General features: G+C 39.6%; 1 protein-coding gene across 2 annotated transcripts in view; it reads right to left on the bottom strand.

The window, feature by feature from the left end:
- The window catches only part of tanc1b (tetratricopeptide repeat, ankyrin repeat and coiled-coil containing 1b), a 100,801-nt gene that overhangs the window by 19,468 nt on the left and 55,364 nt on the right, over window positions 1-25,969 (bottom strand). For both annotated transcript variants that reach the window (XM_068328437.1, XM_068328439.1), the window contains exons 5-12: window positions 25,245-25,378; window positions 22,715-22,904; window positions 19,394-19,714; window positions 8,602-8,724; window positions 6,690-6,971; window positions 6,275-6,429; window positions 1,752-1,983; window positions 1,160-1,326 (exon numbers count right to left, since the gene is read on the bottom strand). In XM_068328437.1, coding sequence (XP_068184538.1) covers window positions 1,160-1,326; window positions 1,752-1,983; window positions 6,275-6,429; window positions 6,690-6,971; window positions 8,602-8,724; window positions 19,394-19,714; window positions 22,715-22,904; window positions 25,245-25,378 — 1,604 coding nt within the window. The remainder of the gene's footprint in view (window positions 1-1,159; window positions 1,327-1,751; window positions 1,984-6,274; window positions 6,430-6,689; window positions 6,972-8,601; window positions 8,725-19,393; window positions 19,715-22,714; window positions 22,905-25,244; window positions 25,379-25,969) is intronic.

The raw sequence follows: 25,969 nt of genomic DNA, 5'->3' as shown, positions 1-25,969 counted from the left end.
ATATAAGTTACAATTAACTATTGTAATGTGTATGACGCCTGTGGATAAATTTCAGTGAGAAACATCCTGTCTTCACAGACTTTTTTTTTTACAGAGGACAAAAACCAAGACTTGTCACAGATGGGTGGTGGGGAGGTGGGCTACCGGTCAACATGAGCGACTTAAGCTGAGGTCTGAGCCAGAGCTCATATTTTAATCTATGTCCTGAGGGTTGGAGAAATCAATGCATCTGTATCCTCCAATCCTCAGCCTATCTGAGGCTACACAAACATAGCCTCAGCGAGATAAGGCTTCTCTTTTTCAAAGATAAAATACAGCAAACATACACCCAAAGACTTGTATCTACACATGGGCCAAGTCAAAGAAATGCACTGATCATAATCCCAGAGGGCTGTGAATTGCTTGAAGCACCTCACACATAGGTCATGTATTAGTATATCAAGCAAAGGTTAATATTCTGATCTGTAACACCTGGGTGAAATTCTGTTTGCTCAAAGTGTAAAATTTGTGTAAAAAGTGCACTGACATACTTGTGACAATTTTCAGAAACATATTGATGTTCGATGTTTTTCAATGGTTCCATTAAAGAGTATAAACCAGCACCTCCTTTCTGTAAATGCAACCTTAGTAACCTTAGCACAATGGATAGAGTAAATGTGTGGCAGCATGGGACCATGCGATCAGCTGAGTTAGCAGTTTTCATGGTTGTGTGCAGCACACAGAATATACACGACAGAATCCCGAATCGCCAACATCTTATGCAATTTGGAAAAAACCGTGTTGCAACTCCAACATCAACTACAGGTATGTAGTGCATGTGCAGAGAGTAACTCCTTCCACTCAAGCCAAAATCCATAAGCAACGTAGAAAAGAAGAGTACAGAAGCTCTTTTATTGTTCTGTGCCATTCGACTCACAGCGCTGCTAGACACAGAATTAGTAGTAGCACGCATATGCGCTTCTTAATGTAATACAGGATGTGCATCCTTTATATTTAACACACATACACACCAGTCATGTGAACACCCGACGAGCTGACAAAAACAGGTTCATTTAAAATACCGTCTGATTGATGATTTAATTCTATGTTCTTCCAAAGACATTTATGTCATGTTAGACAAGCTAAAGACTTTGTTCATAGTTAATGAGTTCTTCCTTACCGCCAAATTGACCCGAACGGTGACCACCACTTTAAGCCATGGGGGGAACTTGGGAATGATCTTAGTGATGAAGGAGGCGATCGTGTCTCCGTAATCAGGCTTATGGAATTCGGCTTCGTTCAGCCCATCTATCAAGATTATGTGGTCTTCCTCTGGAATCTTCTGCTCTGGAAATAAACAGAAAAACAGCAAAGCTCATAACAGTACTAGCTGTCAAACCTGCTCTGTGGTGAGTGAGTGTAGAGGCTATTTTCTGAATGCAGTAAGTAAACTCTTTCTCAGTTTTGTGGTCAGAGTGCCTTACTAACAGCCTTCACACTCACATCACTACCTCCTACAATGAAATAATTAGAAGATAACAGTTTATATTTTCACTGGCATTTGGAAATCTTTCTTTGTTTGACTCGTTCATAATTTCATACGTTTATAATGGTCTCATGTAACATCCTTTAATGTTTACAAGATGAGCAGAGATTACGGATGGATCTGAAAGGAAATTGACTTCTGCCAAATATTAAAACAACAAATCAACAAAAGTGGGTAACAACAGAATAATTTTTTAGACATGAAATGTTACACAGTGATGATTTACCTTTACGAAGAATGGTTAGTGGCTCAAGGACACCCCTTCGGAAAGCAGCCATGGGGTCTTGAACACAGGAGCGCAGACTGAGCATGCTCTGCAGTTGGGGCTCTTTCAGAAGCAGCTCCCGGTAAGCACTGAGCTGGTGTGCTCTGCACAGCAGAGCAGCAATACTATGTACAAACTCTGGCACCAGGCAAGTGTATGTGTTATCAGCCTGGCAATAGTGATATGCCACAACCTGGAATACAGAAAGCAGGGAGAAAACAGTTTAAAACCTGGTTATTTCATACTTAGAAAGAGTAAGAGCAGATCATTACATTAGTTTTGCTGGAAACATTTTTAGTTGGTGATTAAAAAGGGGGCATTTTCAAAAACCAGCAATCTTGTTCACTGTAATCAATTCAGTGAATATAGCAATGAGACCATTTAAAAAAAAAAATTAATAGCAGAAAGTTACATACTAGCTGTCAGCCAAGTTAAGTATGCCACTTTATCCACCCTAGCCTACTTAGAGTGGACCATGAAGTAACTGGGCAATGACTGACCTCTTTGACTGCACAAATTAAAGAAGCAAGTGAATCCCAGGTGGTTAACTACAGTAAAGCAAAGGTCTTTTGTGTCTGAACAGGCTGCTGCAGAGTTCAAAGTGGGTCTGCCTCAGAAGGAAAAGGAAGGACACAGATGGGGAAGGAGGAAAAAGACTTGGAATAGTGATGTATGATTCAAATTACAAGCCAACACGAAAGAGCGGACACACTTCCAGGGGCAGCAGAAGGATGGAACAGGGGACTTGTTCCATCACAACTACAGCTGCTTCATATTGCTGCATCAATAATGAAGCCCAGGTTTTGGAATATTAATTGACAAAAGCCTGCTTTCATTTGATGCTGCAAAGAGGACTTCAGTGTTGGTTACTTGCAGTTCCACCTATTGAACTTGTACAATGAGTACACATAGCAGTAATACAGATTATTAATATTCAGTAAATTAGATTGATAGTCATTTCACTGAAATAATGCAACTGTTGATTGTGAGATAAGTCTAAATGAAGGCAATTTAAATGTTTACTGGTTGTACTTACATAGCAAGTCTGCATTCACCCTTGCACATAAGCTTTGATATGCTACTGTGCAAGCTCAACAAGCGCAATACTCACACAATCACTCAAAGATCAGCGGACCAGTCAATGGGATCAAGGTTTGGTATCTTACTGAAGGCTGCTCTGACATGTAGAGTAGGCCAGGGATCACTGACAACCATCTGAGTCCAAGCCAGCCCAATCAAAATGTGATGTTTAAAACAGGACTGTAATGTTGCCATTTTCCCCAGAATAGCATGATTTATGAGCAATGCATGTGTAAGAATGAATTATAAAATATGAGGGTTGGAAAGATACAAAAACAAAGAGACAGATAGATGCTTTAAAATTATATTAACACTCCGTGAGTCAAAACCCTAACCCTGACCTTAGCCTTGTAGATTTTTGGTTCAAATACGCTGATACACCATGCTTGAGTCAAGAAATAATTGTCATGGAGATGTTATGCTAAACTATACACCAAAGTGGATTATTAAGCATTATGCAAAGGAGTGTTATGGTTCTGACTTCAGACCCCAGGAAAATAATAAAAATTGTGACCTGCTGTTTGTATAAAAACAATAGCCTTGGATGAGTGACAATGAAATTGCAGAGATGAGTTTCTCACACTAAATGCTTCATCACTGAACAACAACAATCTCAACAAATGATGTTGCAGCATTATGCAGTACACTTGCAAGTTTTATCTTAAGGTACAACAATGAATTTACTGTTACTGTTTACTGAAAAGAAATGCTGAAAAATGTGTCACAAGAGTAAGACATAACACTTGATATAAACCACAAACTGTGAAGGCCTCTGTGCCACCGTTATGAGACCCCATTTAAATCAATGACTGAAAAGACCTGATGAAATTTGACAGAAGCTGGTAAGTGTTGCATCAGTATTCAAACATCAACAGAGCAGAGAACAGAGGCATATAAAATCGGCTGCTGGAAACACCTTGCACAATAATTGGCTTGAGGGATTTTTGCTTGGGTTTTCTTGACTTTTATATGAGCCTCACTGGCATAAAGTCAGCTATTTGATGCATGAAGTTTAGCATTCCCTGTTGGGGAGGCAAACTGCACTCTAGTTATCTAATGCCCTATTTCACTACTAAAGAGGCATCCATGACATGGTAAGAAAGCTAAACCCTAAAGGGACACAAAAATATAATCAGTAAAAATGAGGGCAAAACTGGATCAATTACAGAGTCCCATTAGAAAGCTGTGTCACACATCAGAAGGGCCAACAACCTGCCATCACAAAGGTATTCAAATTGAGTGAATGTCATTATGAAAAAAAAAACACTAACACACATGATCCTGATCTTCCTTGTTAAAACTCTCTGCAGGCAAAAACAAAGCCGGACTTATTAAAATCCACTGGGACTTTCAGTATTTCTAAAATGGACTGAACAGCTTCTGTAAAGTCTGCCCATCACCAATGTCAACTAGAGGCTGTGTTTTATAAACAACACATCTGTAGTCAGTAGTTTAAGAAATGATTTCATGATGCTGAATACAAATTTGCAGTCCCAGAGAGCAGGGAAATGACTGACTAAAGATAACCTGCATGAGAGGAACCTAAGATAAATAGCTATAGCTAATAATCTACAACCAGCTACATGGAGCAACTCCACTAATAAATGAGTGATACAGAGTCCGTTTCAGAGCACATACTGACTTGTCTGCCCACTGACCTATTTTGATCACAACTGGGAAAAAATTGTGTAAATTTCCTCCAACCCCTGTTACTGCCTGGTCACAGACAAGTGCCATAACACATCTATGAGGAGACCAAAAATGAAATGTAACTCCTTTGTACATAGCCATGTACTTTGCACAGAGAATATGTGTTGTTTACTTCATAAGCATGAGATGGAAATGCCCTACATTTATTTGCTCCATGCACTTAAGGACCATAGATCAGTTTGGGGTAATACATTTCAAATACAGTGTTGTTGGACATCTGGCAGCTATGCGGAATCAATTAAAAAGAGTATAACATGGAACCTTTAAGAAAATGCACCTTTATACTGCCAACATCAATAAACATAAACGTAGGTGAAAAATCAGTGGACCATGAACCCCAATATATCTGACTATCTTCAAGCTGTGGATCTTTAACTCAATTTTTTAAAATGTCAGTACCTTCCTCTCTTCCCTCATTAACTGCTGTCTCCACTGTTAGCCGTCCACTGAGGTGTTAAAATGTCCTTGAAAAATAAAGAACTGGTCTTGTGAAAAAATATCATGATCTGAAGGAAATGTGACACTCCACTATATAAAAAAAAGTGATGTTTCAGGGATAGATTATATCGTTTATGTGTTACCATGGCAGCATAGAGAAAGGCAGTGTTTTTACCCTACACAATGCAAATTCCTTCCATCTGTGAGCTAAAAGGGTATACTAAAGACCTGAGCAGAAGTTTTATATCCTCCCACTCCTTTGCCATTACACTTATGTGCTGAGATGCTGCAGGCATTTTGTGCGAGTTTCCCCAAAAAACATAATTTACAGACTTAAACAGAAATAATTTCTTTTGATTGGTACTTACAACAAAATCCTAACATCTGCCTGTAATATTATTTTCTCAGTATTTGTCTGTGATCAGAATGTTTCTTGTCAAAAGAGAAAACAGACAGGTGAAATCAGGACATATCAACCATATTGCACCATTTCTTTGTCTCACTTCCTGCTCTCAGATGCCATTAACAGATGCAGGTCCTTGTACCAACTTGCTGGACCAGGCAAGAGCCGGGGCCACACACCTATACGCTAAGCAGAAGCAAACAGCTAACAGGATGAAGCATGCATTCAGCAACATTCACACACAATCCGCAAGGTTGTGTGGAGTCACAGGCATGTTTATTCATGTTTTACAACAAAAACCCATTGAAACAATCAGAAAATTATGTTTTAAGTTGTTGATCCACAGCTTTATCTTCCCTAATCCTGTTCCTGCTCCTCAGTTACCCTCCGCCTCATCCAACAGCCCTCTCTTCCTTGACGGAGGAGGGGCACACTTTGACGTGTGTTTTTACAAACAGCTACCAACAAATCACACACAGTGTGACATAAACTAACCTCAAGTCTTCTACTCAAGTCAAACAGGTCTGTGATATTAATGGTCTCTGAAAGACCAATGGTGCCACAGTCTGTCATAATGTCAGCAGATTGCTGAGGAGCACCCATATTTCATAGAATGAATGTCAAACCAGTTAACATAAACAATCGTAAATCATTCACAAACACATATAAACGTAAATTAACGGGATACCTTCCTTTTGCAGTAATGTCTCTTACATACCAAAGCAACTAGGCATTGTAATAAATGTAGAGTATTTGCAGCTGGAACACAAAGGGGTAGAATACCCCTTATTCCTCCCTTCAGATTTCTTTAACATGTGACTTCTCTTGAACACACTCTTGGCTTAAGTTGTACCTTTGCAGCCAGGCGTTTGACAGCCTCCTCCCTTCGTCGCTGCATCTCGGGGGTTCCCGGGCAGCTGCTGGTCCTCAGCGTGTTGGTAGCACTGGAAGGTGGAGTCGGCTGTGGCGGCTGGCTAAGAGGAAGTTCAGCGCTGGGTCCCCCACCACCTGGAAAACACAAGTGTGAATATTTCCGCATTGAATAAGTGTAAATTTAATAAATGTTACTGTGCTTGTGCAGATATATATAACTAATCTTGCATAAGTTTTATTTGATGTAATTGAAAGAAAAAAAATCAATGTTTGCAAAGTCCTATTATACATCCTCACTTCACTTACTCACTCTACAGGGTATTATAAAAAAGAAAAAAATAATAACATTAAAAAAAGTTCAAACTTCCCAAAGGCAAAACAGTGAAATTGATTACTTTTTGGAGAAGCACTTGGACTGTTGGAGGCGATCTGACGCATTCGGCCTCCGTGGCAGCTCAGTGCTACTAGCCGAGAGATAATGGCTGTCTTCCCATAACCAACACTGCCCACCACTACAGCACCATGACTCTCGTTAGACTCTGTTGTCTTCAGGATATCTTCCAAATGCAGAAAGAGCCAATCGCGGCCCACAAACACAGAGTCGGTGGTGATGCTGGGAACCTCGAACAGCAGGGGCTTTAGCATGATGTCCACAGGTTTGTAAGGAGTAAAACGAGCTAAAGAAAAAGGATTGACAGGAGAAAGACAGAATTAAAATTTTGTCATCATCTGTCTCACAAATATTTGCAGTGAAGGAGACACTACTTGTTAAACAAAAGCATGACAAAAGCATAAACAAAAGCTTCACTTACTTTCTGTGATTACTGCCACAGTCTCACCATCACAATATTTTCATATTGAAACATGAATTGTTTTAGCTCTTCAGCATCTTCTTAGCAATGTGTCATAACACACTCATGGGAGGATTAGGACTCAAGCTAATGTTGAAATGATCTCAAAATAAATTCATTTTCAATCCTTTGCAGTCAAACCTGTGAAAGAATATTTTATGTAACTGTGCGACATTGTATAATGTTTAAATGTTGGAATATTTAATGATGTTGTGAAATGCATACTAAATACTGTGTCTGTTTTTCCATTGTCTGGGATAGCTTAGATATAATGTGGAATCAGTGTGAGTGGTCTTAAAAGTGTTCTCTATGGTCCACTACAGCACTAATTACATATCTGGGCGTGTGCTCCTTCATGAACTTATTTAATTTTCAATCCTCTCTACTAACATTAATATGGTTACAGCACTAATACTAGAGCCATCAAAGCTGATGACGCTTTCACACTTACTTGTAGTTTTACTCTTTTTGATAATAAGCAGTACCTTCGGATAGGGCTTTTCTCTTCAATAACTTACTGTTTGAAATTAACTTTCACTTTCTGTGTCTTGCCTAACACATCAAAATTGATTGTATTATGATCAATTACTTGTTTCTGTTTTTACTGAAAAAGAAATGATTGAAGAACCTAAATTTTGCTCCAAAATATTTTGAATGTATGGTAGAGAAACATTTACATAGTCCAGTCATATAAACAGAAACACAGAATGGATGATAAAATTGTCACAATTTATTCTTTGACCTGACTTGTTCATTGGGTTGGCTACGGTTGTGTCTCTTATGATAATCATACCTACTTCACTGCCAAACATCTTAAAGAGTTTGAAGCTGTACCATTAAGTGTCACATAACTGTCAGCAGAGCTGTCTAAAGTTATGGAAGAAAATATTTACCAGAAAGTAATATAGAAATCTAAATAGTTTGTGTATGAAATCATATATTAAACTATGTTTGATTGAAAATTCACTTTGTAGGATTAATCTCAGAAAGATTCCAGCTTGAAATATATGAAAAAGAAAAATTGCAGTGAGCCAAGGAAACATCACATAAATTTTTCCACTGAGCTAAATGTATGCAGAAAATGTGGTTTCTATTGTAGTGTGCTAGTGTATGCAGTTCAGACTCAAAGCATATAAAATGTTTTGTTGAGCTTTAGGTTTTTGTATACTGAATTTTAGCTTCATCAGTGATCATGAAAGTTGAGCTCTGACTTTCAGCATTAATTTGAAGGCTGTGCTTGAATTGTAGCACATATCACACAAACGTCTAGAAGACATAAATTAATTCCTTTTCAAAAAATCACATCTTTTTTTTCTAAATAATCAGGTCTTGGTTTTTGACAGTAACTTGGAATAGATGGAGGGGAAAAAAGCAAAACATAAATGTGAAATTGTTATATTGATGAATGGTTAAGTTTACAGCCGATATGTTTATTATATGTATCTCTAACAGTCACCTTTAGCATCCTGAGGAGGCCGTCCTCCCGTATTATGCCAGGGTAGGCGAATGGACGTCCGCAGTGGGGTGTTCCGTTGTTCATCAAGAAAGCTCAGGTCTTCCAGCTTGGTGGAACTAGTTGCTGTAAACAGAGACACAGACAGAGATAAAGAGTATGTGAAACACATACTTGAGTTCATAAACAATGAAAAGTTCAGAAGAAATACAGGCGTGGATAAGATTTTAGGGCATATCACTGTGAAAAGATGAGTGAGTAAGAGGTAATGCGGTGCACGCTGACATTCTGCAGTTTGCTTGAAGCAATGTGTGCAGAGTAAACTTTAGTAGAAATGATAAATGGATAACTGAATCCAGAAAGACAGAGTGTTCTATGATTTGAGCTGACAACTACAAACAGTATCGCAGGGAAAGATTTCTGCTGGGCTGTACGGAGAGAGAGCAGTTACCCACACCTCACAAAAACAGAATGATCCCCCAAACAATCAGAGAAAGTCAAGTTCAACTACAGGTTCAATGTTATATTGATGAGAATTTAATTACAGGACCTTCCACTGCAATTTAAGCCCCATAGTGAAAAACAACACATGAAATCAATGTTCATCAGGAAGAACAGGGACAAATACCATTACAAATAAGTACCAAGTATGACATAACACTATCACAATTACTGTTCAAGTAAGAATCCGTTTGGGGAAAATAACTTTTTCTCCTGTAGGTTCAGATGTCAACATCTGAAAATATAATGGATGCTGGAAAAAGCTCTTATATGATAAATTATGTTTTCTACTATAACTTGTAGAGTGTCTCCTTCTGAAATGAAACTCTATACATAAGCAACCTCTTGAACCAGCAACGAAAAAGCAAATTTTCTTTTTGAACAACCACACATGGTCTGCAAACATAATTAAGATGTGCATCAGTGCAACAAGATCTTTCTTCCATTTGCTGCTCACTGTTTAACAATTTTATCACCATGGTGATCCATGCTCACTCAGCCCTCATACCAGAATGAAAGACTCTTCTTTACAAGGCTCATCTGGGAGAGACTGTCATATACATAATTCTTCTCTTTACTCTCACTCTCTCCCCTCACTTGGGTGCTAACTTATTGTCTGGAATGTCCCACTAATGTCCCCGGGAGGCTGCCATCAATGCAAGTTTGACTGGACTAAAAGAAGTCTCTCATGGATGCCTTTATATCAGTTTCACCCTTAATTCCAAATTAAAATGTCATCGACTTTCTAATAAAGTTAGGACTCATAAACAAGCACAAATAAGTAATGTGGTCAGTAATGTGGTCCACATTACTGACCACATTACTGTGGTCAGTAATGTATATGACCACATTACTGTGGTCAGTAATGTGGAGCAATAGAGAACCTATAATGTGAGTGAAGCTGATTCTGGAGCAACATTGAGCAGCTACTTACAGAGTGAATTCTCAAAGTCCTCCCCTTGATCCCAGCATGGAAAATACTAAGGCATGCATACAAAAAGTAAGCAGAGGGAAGGCATCAGCTTAAGCTCCGGAGAGAGCTCCCAGTGGAATTACTCACTAAGGGCAAAAAGCGATTCCATTGCTTCCGTAGGTACAGTGACAGTGTTCAGTTGTTGAGCAAAGGGTGCTCAGCCAGTCACAGCAGTCACTGAAGCAGGCACTTGCAAAGACTCACTACGCAAATCCATACATGAATGTACCTGTACTTCATACATTTGAATGCAAGCACAAAGTTTTGGTAATCAACTCAATCAAAGGGTGAAAAGTGAAAGGATTAGAGGAAACAGAAAAAGGAAACCAATAATTTCAGTCTCCAGTGGCTGATTACATTTCGTAATAGGGAGCCTCTACAGCATTAATCAATGATCCAAGCTAGAATGGAGTGAGGGATCAGATGGAGAGACATGCAGAAAAGAAGCAAAGCAGGTGATAGAATGTACTTATAAATAAGCGCATGAAAGAAAATGGCATAAATACTGTAAAAGGTGAGGTCAAAAGTCCAGCGTATGCAGCAAATCGCCACTAAGACCTAAGCCTAACACATGCAAGAGGGCTTTTCTCTGTCTCAGGATTCCACTTCTAAAGGATTTTTGAAGGATAGAATGGAATAGCCATATCGATCTTCATTCAAACCCAAGTACACATCATTGCTCATGAGTTCAATAAAACAAGACGAAAGGAAATATTCAGCTTGACTCGCTAACATAGTTTAATTGCATTTCACTCCTACAATAATCAGAAAGATGTAATAATAATAACAAATCATGAACATTTTATTTACTTAAATCTCATCACTTTTTTTAAAGCTAAGACTTCTCCCTGGAAGTCTACATGTCTCTGTATAGCACCTCTTCAATTCCATCACTGCCCGCAGTCTTCGAATTCCTTTCTATTCTTCCTACATCTCCACTCATTGATCACATGATACACATGATACCCTGACGTCTGTGCTCTTGGTGACATTGACACAACTGTGCAGCTTCAGATTGAAAATGGGGTACGTTTTTCCTCAGGGAGATCTGCCCTTTGAAACCTTTGGTTCAGTGTTTCTCATGTTATAACAAAGAAGGGGCCAGAGCTACTCTGTTCTAAACACAGTCTCTTCTTATCTTCCTGACTTGACTCATCTCTCCTCTTTACAGATGGATCTAAAGTACTCAGTACTGCATCAACTTGGCTCCTGAGTTACCTTTTCAAGTTGGAGTTCATTTTAACCATTGTGTGACTCTGTATGAGTTTCAGCGAATGACAGTGAGACTGGGAGTTAAAATAGTTGCTCTTATCACAGATGGTCACAGTCCAACTGTAATAAGTGCTAAAGGCAAAGGGACAGATGATTACTGTGAAAATGATCACATCATACTCATGGTTTCTAGTGACAAAGATGTCCACACTACTACAAAAACATTTGTGTTGATGTGCACAGACCTCCTTTGCTAAGATTAACAGAGGGAAGTTGCTGAAATCATAAAATAACTTATAATAACTTGAAAACTGAATGAAATTGCTGTTCATTGTCCGTCTTCTCATACACGACCTTTTTCTCATATTACGTCAATGTATAAGGCAGCACATGACTGGTTGGTGACTAGGTCAGCATATGACTTAATAAGCAGCCAGTTACAGTGTTTTTTATTTATTTGCAATACATTAAGAGGTTGATAGTGAGGTACACGGAACAGCAGGCAATGTTTTTTGAAAAGAAAGGCTGCAGAGTCAAATAGCTCTTCACCTGATCCTCTAACCAAAAGAGCAGTGAATACAGTAAAGACAAACAGTAAGACATACAGTGAAGACAAACACAAAATAGTAATAATCAAGCTACTTGCATGGTGTCAACTTCAACTTTAATTTTTGTCATAGCAGAATAAGCTTGAAATGGTCTTTATTTATTTTATTCTTACTATTTGTATACTAGAATGTTCCGAGCTTCAATTTTCAGAATGACCCTTAGGCCAACTTGCAATAATGGAAGCAAAATAAAATTAACATCACTAAATATCAGTACAGTACTTGACTGCTATGTGTAGAAGGTTCAGGGGGGAAAATGGGGACTGTTTTTCTATTATTTTTGTTATTACAGTAGTTGATTTTGAATTGTGATGACTTGAGGTTAGTAGAAGACAGTACAGGAAAAAATGCAAAGTGAAAATAAAAAAAATAACAATTGTGAAATTATGAGCTCTTCACACATAGCATTCATTCGTTTATTCATCTTCAAACTCACACACACGCACACGCACACACACACACACACACACACACACACACACACACACACACACACGCTTGTAGGGCATGCAAATGATAATTAGAGGCGTGCAGCTCCCTCTTGTTATGCCCCAATGAGCAACTTATAAAAGGGGTGCCTTGCTCAAGGGCACCTTGGCAGTGCTCAGGCGGTGAACTGGCACCTCTCCACTGTGGAAAAATGAGAACACACTGGTCTTTTGAAGTTGTTCTGATGAAGGAGTGGCAGATTTTTAAAAGGCTCTTCACAACTTAAAGGGATCGATCCGTACAACCCTTTTTATATTTCGCCTGCTGTGACATAGAGGCACTAATATTTTTCTGAGAATAGATATTTTAAAATGTCACCTTTTCAGAGAGTAGGAGGATATGGGGGAGTTATCTATTCTTTTTGGTTCCATTTAAATCTGTGACTAAACAGATCAATGTTTACATAAAGCTACAGTCAGAAGACAATTCCACACTAACCTGAAGCTATTAAAAAACACTGGCAAAAAAAAGAGGCGGACATTGTCCAATAATAAAAGTAGACAATATTCTGTCACACCCCAAAGAAAATGAGAGAAAATAGAAGACCGAGCAGAGACTTCATGCTTTCTGTTTTCCAATAACACCCAAATTTACTAAGAGCTTGTTGCTGTTACCAGGGGCTTTGATAAGAAACAGCATATCCTTGAGGCAGTCCACAGAAACTCATTAAGGATCATGAAGGAAACCAGTTTCATCAGTGAAGTAGCACAGATCATGACTTAAACTATTAGATCAGAGGAGTCTTGAGTAAAAACAAACATGTATGCGACTCAGACAATACTTCTAAACAGTAATGCCCCACTAATGCCTTGTAAGGGAAAGCTCACTGGAAACCACTCAACCTAAGAAGCATGGGATTCCAGTTGCAAGAACTAACACAGTCCTTTGAAAAAAAGAATGTGAAAAAATACCAAACTAGCAAGAATATCAAACACACAGAACAGCATGAATGACGCATGAATGAAAATTGTGTCAGCCATTACATAGCTCAAGCTGAAGGTATGAAGGTATTTTTGAGCAGGGTCATAAGATAAAAAGTTAGTGTTGACAACCTGGTGAGACTGTTCACCATGAAATAATTAAAAACATGTAAATATTTTTCCATACAATTTATGTGCAGGCTTAACTTTGTTTACGGTAATCAAAGATAGGCGTCCCCATTTCAGGGAAACAGTCTGAAGGTGGGAGTGACAGTGAGTGTATTTAAATAAAATAGACATGTAATAGAAGAATGATAGTTGAGCTACATTTTTGAACAATTATTTGATAAATGTAAACTTTTGAGTATATTAAATGAATGAAAAAGGGGGGAAATACACACAGTGGGTGGTGCAGTTGAGTAGTGGGAATCGCTATTGCTCTACATTTCAAAGACATGCAATATAATGGTGAACTGCCTATAGGTGCGAATATGAGTGATAATGGTTGTTTGTTTTACTGCGTAGACCTGTAATAAACAACCAGCTGCCGAGAGTGCATACCGCTTCTCTCACAATGTCAGCTGAGACAGACTTCAAGCATCCCCCACCCCTCTATACAGCATAGTGGTGCGAAACAATATTTATGTAATTTTCCACATCATTTGCAGCCTTTGCACACTATTGCTGAAGTTCCTCCAGCAGTCCGTGGACAACTTTGTTACCCTATGAGAGTAGTGCAAATAACACTTTCTGCCATAAGATGAAATTCCTTCTACATACTTGACATTCTAGAGGCCCAGACACACATCCTTTGATAGGCAGCTGGAGAAAACATATTTTGCCTCAAAGAAAATTTGAACTCTCAGTCTGCACTCTGTTGCTGTACCCAAGTCTAGTAGTTGGACGTATTGAGCACTACAAATGAGCATGGCACTTGTGTCTGAACTCAAAGGAGTCACTTTGATGTTTTCATTGATGTTTCAAACAGAGAAAATTCAATGTTTCAAATTTCAATACATTTCTAGTAAAAATCCACCAATTAACAGACAATTCAAACTAGCATGAAATGATGCTTGTTTGTTACGACAGCAGAAAGACTAATCAGAATGATTTAATTTTAACAAGCTAATTAGTATATGGATATTCACTTTCTTTGGATGAGTTTTTGTCGTTTATGACGCACACAAAACTGCATGAATACATGGGAAATATGGTCGACAAGTTCAGCTGATTGGCCAGTTGAAAAATGTACATATATTACTGAAGTCTGAAGTTAGATCAGTGACAGGCAAGACCTTGGTGCTGTAACAACAAAAACTGAAAAGCTGTGTTACTGTCTATCTTCAGTGGTGAACAGCTCTCTATATAATCTTTTGCCCACGAGGTCAAAGACATCCATCTACCTGTCCTGCCATTTCCTTCCTCATATTATGAAGATGTCAACTAGCTATCTAAGCTTGTTCACTCTTTCATTTTCACAGTCACATCCTTTGGTTCTTCCTGGAGTTCTCCTGAGGAGTTCTTAGTCCAGGTAAGGCACATACATAATAACCTTAGCCTCTTCTGAGTCTGCCCCAGGGTATCCAGTTAGTGGATTGCCTTAGGAATTTAACAAACTCTTTCTCGCTTCAAGGAACACTGACTACCTTTATTGCAGATGTCCATGCTTCCCACACAGTGCCTAAGGTATGCTCATACATATATCATAACTGCAGAGAAAAATCTTTTTGCAGCTTATACAACAAAAATGTGAACAGTTTTTGCAACTTTTCACCAATACTGGCCGTGCAGTTTAACTTTTATTAATAGCTACTGTACTACTTACCACAGATATCAATGAAAATATGCAATAATTCTTTTAAAAAAAAGGTATTTGACTTGAACAGTGTCCCTGTCTAACAGTAACAGTCCTGTTTACAATTAGGTCTGCATTAAGGCTTCACATGAATATATCTTCGGAACTCACCCAACATCTTACACCACCTATCAAGGCCCTGAGAGACTTGAACTCTATCAAAGCAAATGCCACTCATCACCCAGTGGGAGATACCCAGTATTCTCAAGCAGAGTGCTAAAAGTAACACGGTCAGACTAGAAGTGCAAACTCTCATCCTTAGGCCTCGTCCACATGATGACGGATTTTTAAAAAAAACAGAACTTTTTAAAAACGCATCGAAAATGATTTGCGTCCACACGACAGCGTTTTTAAAAAAATCTCTGTCCACACGTAAACGCACCATTGCGTTTTACGAAGACGGCTATAAGCATGCCAAACCATGTGGTGGCAGTATTGAGTCAAATTTTATCCAATAGGAACCCTCCATGTTTTGTTGTTACAACACACGGGCCCATAAATATGACGTCACAGCGGTTTTCTTTGCAGGCAAGACGTCAGCGTTTTTAAAAAGTCGCGGATAGGCCGTCCACACGACAACGCAGACCCAGCGTTTTTAAAAAAATCCACTTCGGCCAGCGTTTTTAAAAAGTTGCGTTTTCTTGTGGACGGAAGGCGTAAACGCAACAGGAAAGTTGCGTTTTCAAAAAATCCGTCATATCCCGGAGTATCCCCGGGACTTTTTAAAAATGCTGATGTCTTGCCTGCGATGAAAACTGCTGTGACGTCATGTTTATGGGCCCGTGTGTTGTGACAACAAAACACGGAGGATTCCTATTGGATAAAATTTGACTCAATACTGCCACCACATGATTTGGCATGCTTATAGCCGTCTTCGAAAACGCACTGGTGCATTTACGTGTGGACGGAGATTTTTTTAAAAACGCTGTCGTGTGGATATAAATCGTTTTCAATGCGTTTTTAAAAAGTTGCGTTTTAAAAAAAATCCGTCATCGTGTGGACGGGGCCTAAGACTAAGGGACATAAATTATTACCAAATAATGCCTTCATCTTTTGTTTTAGATATTCCCTATGGCTGATAGCCTACACCACACAAATTATGTGGATGACTGAAATAAAAAAAATAAATGAATGAAAAATATGGTTAATATATACTTGAATGAAATAATTGCTACTTTCTCAGAGTAAATGCATTGCACAAAGTCTAAAACTTTGCTCAGGGAGCAACGATTCATCTCCTTTCATTGTAGGTTTTGAATCACTACTTTTAATTAAATCAAATTCTGCATTCGTAGTAATTTTCATCTGATCTCTTTTGATTTAAAAAAAAAAATACTGCAAAGGACAGGACAATACACCCACTGTCAGGGTGCGGCCTCATGGAAATTTAGTATGTGATGTGTTCAGTAAGGAGACACAGACTTCCGACAGTGTGGCAGACTGATCGCTCAGTGTTGCAAGAACAGCCAGCTGGTGGTCAGAGTCAACCAGGCATGAGCAGATGCTGTCAGACTCTCTGCATCCGTGCTGGAAACACAGAGAATCTGATGGAGATTTGACAGTCAGAAACACATTCATCACTCTTTCTTAAAGTCTCCAACCTGTTTTGCAACTGAACGAGCAGAGAGTCTGAGGTGTGTCTGCACTGGAGTTCTATAGCTGGTGGCCACTTTATCATGGAAGTATCAGGGCAAGATATAGTCAAAAGCACTGAACTAGCCTGAAAAAATGCTGAGCAGAAGATTAGTAAATACTAGCATGAAGTCTTATGGTGTTCCTACCAATATTTACTAACGCTAACAGCATGAAGTCCTATCTGTCTATATTTAAAACCAAGTAATTCATATATTATATATACAATAATGTTAAAAAATTGTCAACAGTGGGAGGTAGGCTGCATGTCTCTGCTCTAGATAAGTTTCAAATAGGTGACAGTGTGTCATCCATATCATTAGTATTAACGGGCTTTGAAATGGGGGGTGGGGGGTACATGGTGTTTTTTATAATTTTCAAGACTACTGATTGTCATTTCATACATTTTGAGAAGCAAATGTCAAAAACACGCTGCAGTGTGCATCCATTGCTTTAGTGTTTACATATTAACTATAAGCTGTATTGACAAATATTAACATTATGGTGCTCTAATGTGCTGCCATTAATGGATTTGGGAAATTTTCTTTCTGTGTATTCATTTATTGGGTAAATCTTTTGTTTGTATTGTACAATGATGTGCCTTCCAATACTAGTTCCTATATGCATCAGAAATTGTTCTTTTAATTTTTTTCCCCCTGAGGATCACCTGAAAAGAAGCATTGTCCCCATCACAGCCTGACAGAACACAGACTGGTTTTAGGCAACATCATTGACATTCTTGGCAAGGGATTTGCCAAACAATGCACTGTAAAATCAAAGGTGAAAAATTAGCATGTCCCTCTTGGGAAGAGCTGCATAACATGACATCAGCCCAGAAACTCCTGGAACACATGGGGGAAAGACCACATTGGTGTCTACACACACACACACACACATAGATGGTTGAATATTAGTCTGTTAGCCCTAATAGTGGATAAACATGTCTGTCCCAGTCAGGTTTATGTCAGCAGCAAAATATTGGTACAGTCGAGAAGGGTTTGGACTCATGGAAAAATGGATGGACTTCATGCAAGCTTGGCAGAATTCCATGCATCTTTTTCTAGTGTTGAGTGTAAATTATGTGAAATATGAAGAAGTCATGGTATATGTACAATGTCTGAACAAGCTCTGCAACAATGATAGTTATTCTATTTCTGTCTCTTGTGTGCTCTCCGTTATGAGTTTGCCAACAGTGTAAGTGTAGCTTGGAAAACTGAAAAAATAGATTACCTTCAGTTTTAAGAGAAACACACTGCCCTTACACCACATTACATTCTTTGAGCAGATGCTTTGCTAAGGACAATCTCCAATATATCCATTAAAAACTCAAAGGGAATAACAGATATTTTATAGAGAAAAAGAGAACAAACAAACACAATGATATAGTCTTGACATGAATAGACATAGCATTTTCTCAAAATCAAACCCAAGGCAGGAACATTTTATAGAAGCAGTAAATAAATTATGCCTAAATATTGGCAGCTGCACAATCCAAGTGAAAGACTGCTCAGTGTGTGTGTGTGTGTGTGTGTGTGTGTGTGTGTGTGTGTGTGTCTGTGTGTCTGTGTGTGTGTGTGTGTGTGTGTGTGTGTGTGTGTGTGTGTGTGTGTGTGTGTGTGTGTGTGTGTGTGTGTGTGTATGTGTGTGTGCATGAGTAGATGTGAGGTATGAGATATGCCAAAGAACAGTCTGACCACCGTAGAGGTTTGCGTTCTTCAAGCAATCTTATATTGATGTTTCTGTTATTTCTAGTGTCTAGTCAATCTTTATAGAACGCATGTACGAAACACTCACCTGGTTATGGTGTATAATAAACAGTAAGTAACAAAGTTGCCAACTAAAGCCCTTAACTGTCCTTAGTTAATCCAAGGTATATAAGACAGCAATAAGTCAGGGTTTCATTCTCACAGGTCTTCACATGAAGTTTGTTTCAGCTTTGAACTTCTAAAAGAAGATCTCAAGCCACTAGGTGTGTGTATTACAACAGCAGGGCCAAAAGTGGGAAGAGTGAAAATAGAGGGAACTAGAGTGAGGGAGAACTAGGTATGAAAAAAAGGGGGGTAGCGAGTGATATCAACAACTGTGACAGCTGTGTGGATATGGCAAGCTGAGCCATAACAGGGAGGTTCCAGGGCTGGAATGCAGAACAGATCAGCCAGACAGCGGCTTGCTTTAGGTTCAACATAGCAAGCAGGGTCGGGGCGCAACATACAACAGCTGCTTAATCCCAAACTTCTGCCTTCATACCCCAGCCCTTGTCGAAAAGCACAGTTTGGCTTCTGAAAAACACTAACTTCTTATTCTCTCCTTATCTACACATGCTCTTTCCTGCCTGTGTCTGTCACTTGCAAGGACTAGAACTGACACAGCAGTTGTCAGCCTCAGGCACAGCAAATCATAGCATCACAACCTTGAATTGACTGACAATAAAATATAGTGAGACACCCAAGCAGAGAGTCAAAATTTACTGCCAGTGTAACAAAAAAGTTTCTGGGTGACAAGATGAAATCTTGAGTTTCATGTATTGCCAATTGTGAGCATAGTCACCGAGATAAATAAACATATTCGCTCGTCTTCACAGAAAGGCTCAAAAACAACCTCTTACCTGCAACAGAGTTTGGCCTTGGCATCATAAGGGAGGAAGATGCTTGTGCTGGGTATGGAATGGGCCCTTCGGATGAATGACTTGGAGGTTGTGGTGCTCCCACTGATGTGTTGTACTGCTGCTGTTGTGGCTGCTGGTCTGACCTGGATGGGGTGTCGGCCGTGTTACTGTTGGACTCTTCTTCAGCCACAGGAGAACAGGTGTCCACCCGTACACTCTGTGACAGGCCATGGTGCCCATTGCCCCTCAGGCTGCCATCCTTACTCCACTCCAGACTGGAGCCACTCCGGTCGTCATTCTCCGAAGAACTAGTTATGGTGGCTGAGAAGAAATGAATACAGAGAGGACGTTATAGCAGGCAAAGGACAAAAAATTAAGAGCATTGGAGAAATATAGGAAAGCAAAGTCTGTCTTCATCATGAATGCATATTCTGAACTATAAAATATTGTCTTTTGATCATTGGGTGAGACAGCTTTCTTCACTACGTAACACAATTCATATATAAAACATGAAAACATTTTAGAACAGGGTAAAGAAAGTTTGTTAAAATTTTCATCTATATTTTTCTAACGCCCAAGGCCAACCATCTAATATGATTCAAAATGATGAGTAGAAACAAGGCCAGGGCAACATAATGACAGGCAGATGGATACAGAATCATTAGTACAGCAGAGTCAAAGGACTAGGACTGATTGGCCAATTGGCTGTGTTTGCATCACACACGCTGGTAATGTGGATTTCTTAATGCCAAAGTATGTTGCATCATCACCAATATAACACCTCCTGACTCCTCTGCTGTATAACCAAGCCAAAAATGAAGTCATTGACAAAACCTGTCGTGCATAGGCCTGCAATAGGAGATGCCCTGGCATATTAGAGGAAACATGCATTGTTATTTGTTTGGTCAGAGGTAGTGTTGCTGAGTATGGCTGTTGGTGAAGGGCTGATTTAAGTCCATCTCCACACGCTTTATGTATGGACTCCCGTGGGAGCTGTATAGAAAAGTTAAGGCATTGTTAAGTCTCCCCAACTCAAGCAACCTGAACTTTAAACATACATGTACATGGCCAAATTAATGTACTTTTGAGAGTGAGAGTAACAATCTGACATGTGGATGCAAGACAGCCCGGGTCTTTTACATGACTGCACAGTTTTAGCAAATTAAGTGGGAGGGATGTTGTAGGCAAACGTCACATCATATCATTCTCTCGCAAAGCAAATCTTTATTTGACACAACCAAAGTAGATTTATAATGAGACAGGCTACGAAACATGTGGCAGGAGTGCCTGTTAATCCTGGGTGGCAACATGTCAAAGCAATATGCTGGAGGATACTATATGACAGTTTCCATAAATTATTTAGCAGCTAGCTATGATATTACTCTGGGGGCAGGATGACTGACTCGTGATCAAATATGTCAACTCTGCACCATAGGAAACACAAGAAATTGTGTCATGGCTGCTTTGGCATGGAATCTTGTCCAGGAGAACAGTCATGTCAGTTTGTCTAAATCAGCAATAAATAAGTGTTCGTAGATGGTTCATATCAGGAAGAGGACAATGGTAATCCTTTTCTTCAAACAGTGAAAATTTCCTAGTGCCTAGAATGATTTGCAATATTTAAAGCGCCTTTTCATATTCAGACACTAAATTTTATTGACTGAATCATTTGTGAGCAGGAACCACAGACAAATTAATGTATCAATAGACTAAACCACATTCATGTCGGCATGTGCAAACCCCCAGATGTCAAGCAGGGCTGTTTAACTCGAGACATAATACAACATCATACTCCCACCTCAATGCTTTCTAATACTGGAACAGCTCGATACAAACTACAGCTCTCAGAGGATGAATTCACTCTGACATAAATGCTCTTTAGTCCCATGTAAAATCCAATAGGTCTAACAAAAAGATAAGTGAGTGATGTGATGCAGGTGACACTTTTCACTAAATCCTTAAGTGCACATGAGGGAATGGTAGTAGCCAGTATTTTCTGCTAAGGTCAAATACTGTAATAAAGGGAAATAAATTAAATAAATTACACAAATGGAGAAATCTGTTCTGACAGGGCATCTAACAGGATTAATGTAAAATGAAAAGAAAAATGTTACTGAGAGGTCAGAGCCTTTGTCACCATCTACAGTATGTTTTAATCAATCTGGGGTGGCGATAGTTCAGTGGTAGAGCAGGCGTGCTATGATCACAGGATCGGCGGTTTGATTCCCGCTCCCGCCTAGCCATCTTCGGAGTGTGAGCTGACAGTGGGAGGTGTCAGCTCACCTCCCGGTCACTGCTGGGGAGCCCTTGAGCAAGGCGCCATCCCCCTTACAAGGTCCTCAATTGGGCGCAACGAAAAGTCGCTTTTCATCACTCTGCCACCCCCTATACTAATTGCATGCCTAATTGCATAGTGTGTTTGTTTCAAGGGCCTGTACACACACACACACACACACACACACACACACACACACACACACACACACACACACACACACACACACACACACACACACACACACACACACCAACACTCACCATATCTATGTATATGGTGAGTGTTAGGATAATTTCCCCTGGGGGAAGTGAGTTTAAGTTTAAGATTAAGCTCTGGAGTGAGTATGTGAGCTTTTTTTACTCAGAGGCAGGTTACCATTGCAGCTAAGTGAGCTACTGATACACTGCTCATGTATTTCTACAATACTTGCTAACCTTCCTGGCTAAGAAGATAATTGACATTTTTATAGAGATGCTGTCTAGACAGATACTCTAATCATCTTCTATGTACATTTCTTTACAAATGTCTGGAACAATTTAGTTTTGCATCATGTAAAAAAATAAACCAAATGACTGACATACAAATGGAGCACAACAGTGATAAAAGTCCACCACTTCCACCTTGGCTCACATGTGGCTATGTTTAACCTGCCAGCTTAAATGTTCCCTGTGGACAAACAAACTTCTGTTTATACTTAGTCTTACTCACAAAAATGCAATGTGGTTATCCTGAAGACCTGGCAAAGATTTGTTGCCTCTTCACTAAACATTTCCAAAGTTGATCTAAAACATTGGTGATTCATTTGCACATTATTGCAGATAACTGAGTAAAAAAAAGGTACAATTTCATCTCGTGCCACCCAAATGTTCTTGCGTGTACAAAATGAAATACAGTAAACAGGGAGTTAGTTGTAACATTGCTTAACTTAACAGTTAAAACCTACAGAACTACTTTTACAGAAGTATATGGCCGTAGTCTAAAAAGTTTTCTAATGCCATACAAGTTGCTATTTGGGTATGGTGAAACAGTTCAGTACTTCTCACCTATGATTCCACTGTCCTTGCTCTCTAAAGTGGAGCTAGGACTTGTGATGGTCCCACAAGGGCTGGAGCGCCGGAGAGGCGGGCGACTGGTTGTGCTGTTGAGTGTGGAACATGGGCTGTCGGTACTAGGAGATGCCGTGCTGCTGGTTAGGGTGGAGCAAGGACTGATGCCCTGACTAGTCACAGAAGACTGGGGAGAGAGGGGTAGACAAATGAGTCAGGGTGCACGATGAAAGTATTCCACATTCATGTCAATGGACCATGAAGTAATATAAATTGTAAGATGGCAACTTGTTAACATTTTTTCAGCATGACCATTAATAAAGAAAACTAAAAATACTTTTCCATCCTTATATGGAAGGTGAATCCAAAAAACATCAAGGAAATATTTGATCCAACTGGTTGACCTGGTCCATGTGGTGATGATGCAAAATTTCCTTTCACAAACAAACAAACAAGGACACACATCGAGGTTGGGACAAATGCCAAAGGGCATAAGGACTGTAAATGGAGAGAGGCTTGAAAATTACACACTCATATGTCTGAGGTGACTAAAATAAACCTGACAAGCATTTCAACTAAGTCTCTGCTTTGTTGTGAGACAAAAGACACTGCTCTCATGCAATCAAGCCTGTCTGACAACCGTACGGCAATGGATTCTTTGAACTAACTGACAACCAAAGTACTCCAAATTAAAGCTGGTTTGTCCTGTTCCCTCTTCCTTCAACTGTATTCTGGATTTACACAATGAACTGAAGCTCGGTAAGGTCATCCTTGTCTCATTGTAAGAAGCATTTTTAATTTTTCACACCACAGAGTCTAAGTCTGTCTCAGTTAGTTTTGAACTAACTCCACCATCCTCATGTTCCCATGAAGTCTGATTAATTCAATGCACAACTTCATCCTGGGGCCTTTCCTTCAACAGGCATGGTACTAACCTTACAAATAAAAAGACACCAGCTGGCTTCTCAAACAACATTCACCAAAAGACTGTGCATTTTCTCAAACAAACTCTGCCACTGAAATCCTAGCAAAGCATCACAAACCATTTCTAAAATTATACCTAGAGTCAAACATTGCTAACCTGTTATTTAGCCTCTTACATTCTGCATATTGTTACTGTAAATCTTTGAAAATAATGATTTACTTCAGCTGGAATGACTACAGAACAGAATGTGCAAACAAATTCAGAAACAAATATATCTGTTAAACAATATAAATTTTAAACTGCTTAAAACATTTCTGCAGTATTTAAACAAGAACAGTAAAACGTGTTTTTTCTGTTGCAGACACCTTACGCAACTGAACTGAAACAACAGTACAACTTATTAATGCTCATTCTTACAGACATTCTGTCTAGATGTTTGCAGAAGCTCAAAGAATTTAAAAGACGGATGCTGTATGACTTAAGGTACCATTGACAACTTGTTGAACAATAAATAGACAACAGCCAACCTGTTTGCAGAGACATTGTTGTTGTCTGACATTGCAGTCCAGAATTTACACCTCTCAACAAATCACAGTCAAAGCCAAAACCTTTTACTGATTTTTAAGAGATTTTTGTAGAGGAGCTAATGCTAATTTCCAGAGCTCAATCCATGGTGTAAAACAGCAGCATGGACATTCAGAGAATAGCTGGCAGATGCTGCTCACAGGCTGATCTCTTTAAACACATTTTCTCTCTCTCTCTCTCTCTCTCTCTCTCTCTCTCTCTCTCTCTCTCTCTCTCTCTCTCTCTCTCTCTCTCTCTCTCTCTCTCTCTCTCTCACTCTCTCTCTCACACACACACACACACACACACACACACACACACACACACACACACACACAGAGACACACACACACAGGCACACACACACACACACACACACACACGAACAAACAAGCAAAAGCTTACATTCCCATGATGCTCCAATTCCTAACATCTTATTAAATGTTTTAGAAGAGCCACTTGTCTGGCAATTTAGTATAAAAATGTACCCAAAACACACCATGGAAACAGAATATGCTAATCATTCCTGGCTTCTTCACACAACCTCAGCTTAATTAGTGGAACCAAATAAAGTGAGGCTCAGACCTTACATATCTCTATTTTTGGACCGAGGCTTGGACACTCCTGTTACATACTCAAGAGCCCCTGGAATAGCACTCAAGTTCCTTGGAGACACACCACACTGAGAAGCTTGTAGTGACATAAAACGAGCTATGTTAAATATGCAGTTTCTTGACCATGTCAAAACAGTTTGACAGTTACCGTTGTTTGTTGTGCCCAAAAACATGATTTTTTTTTTTTTTTTTAAATCCCAGCGGTGCCTTCTAAATCTCCTTCCAAGGATAATATGCAGGTGGAAAAAAATGAATCAAGCTGCAACAAAATAATCCATTCTTCCCTTACACTGTCACAACTTCCCTCCTCTTCTCATCCCTTCCTTCTCTCCTCTATCCCTCCCCATCTGTGTGCTGCAGCAGTGGTAGCAGCTCCTATTGGAAGAGGGCGGGCAGTTGGAGGGGCAGGACAAAATTAAAATACCTTCTTTTCATTTTTGTCGTCCATAGGTATGCGTGCCGTACCCGGGATCCCTTCTCCTAGTAAAAAGCCCAGCCTTGTCATCAGTTCCTGAGTAGCAGGGGAGGAGGAGCTTGGTTGTTTCTCAGCTTGCAGCTCTAGAGAGAGAGAGAGAGAGAGAGAGAGAGAGAGAGAGAGAGAGAGAGAGAGAGAGAGAGAGAGAGAGAGAGAGAGAGAGATGCTCAATGTTAGCATGCAGATTCACTCCCTCCACTGGATGGCCCACACAGGGACACTCTGCCTGCCCTGCCCTCTTCAGCTCTGCTCTAAAATGCACCCCTGCTGCTGGTGATGTGGTGCAGATGCAGAGAGGGAGAGGGAAAAAGAGCGAGCGAGTGAAAGTGAGTAAGTGTGGTGGGGGCTACGGTGTGTGTGTGTGTGTGTGTGTGTGTGTGTGTGTGTGTGTGTGTGTGTGTGTGTGTGTGTAAGAAAGTATGTAAGCCTTTCTGATAGTCTGATATATATTTCCACATCCATCACCATTAGAAAGTCACAACAATTCCTGTCTTGCAACATGCCTCAAGTGCCAATTCCAGAGCTTTCTGGTTGTTTACTGCTCTCACTCATAGAGCCTCTGAATATCAATGAGTGGACATGAGTCTTTCTCCTACACAGCTTAAACCATCTGCAGTCTTCTCTGCCAAGACTGAATACTTATTTAGAATGCAATTTCAGGCTTGGGCTCCCAT

This window comes from Antennarius striatus, chromosome 12 (genome assembly GCF_040054535.1).
Source record: "Antennarius striatus isolate MH-2024 chromosome 12, ASM4005453v1, whole genome shotgun sequence".
Classification (NCBI taxonomy): Eukaryota; Metazoa; Chordata; class Actinopteri; order Lophiiformes; family Antennariidae; genus Antennarius; species Antennarius striatus.
Note: the sequence above shows the minus strand (reverse complement) of the source record. Positions and strands in the feature narration are given on the sequence as shown.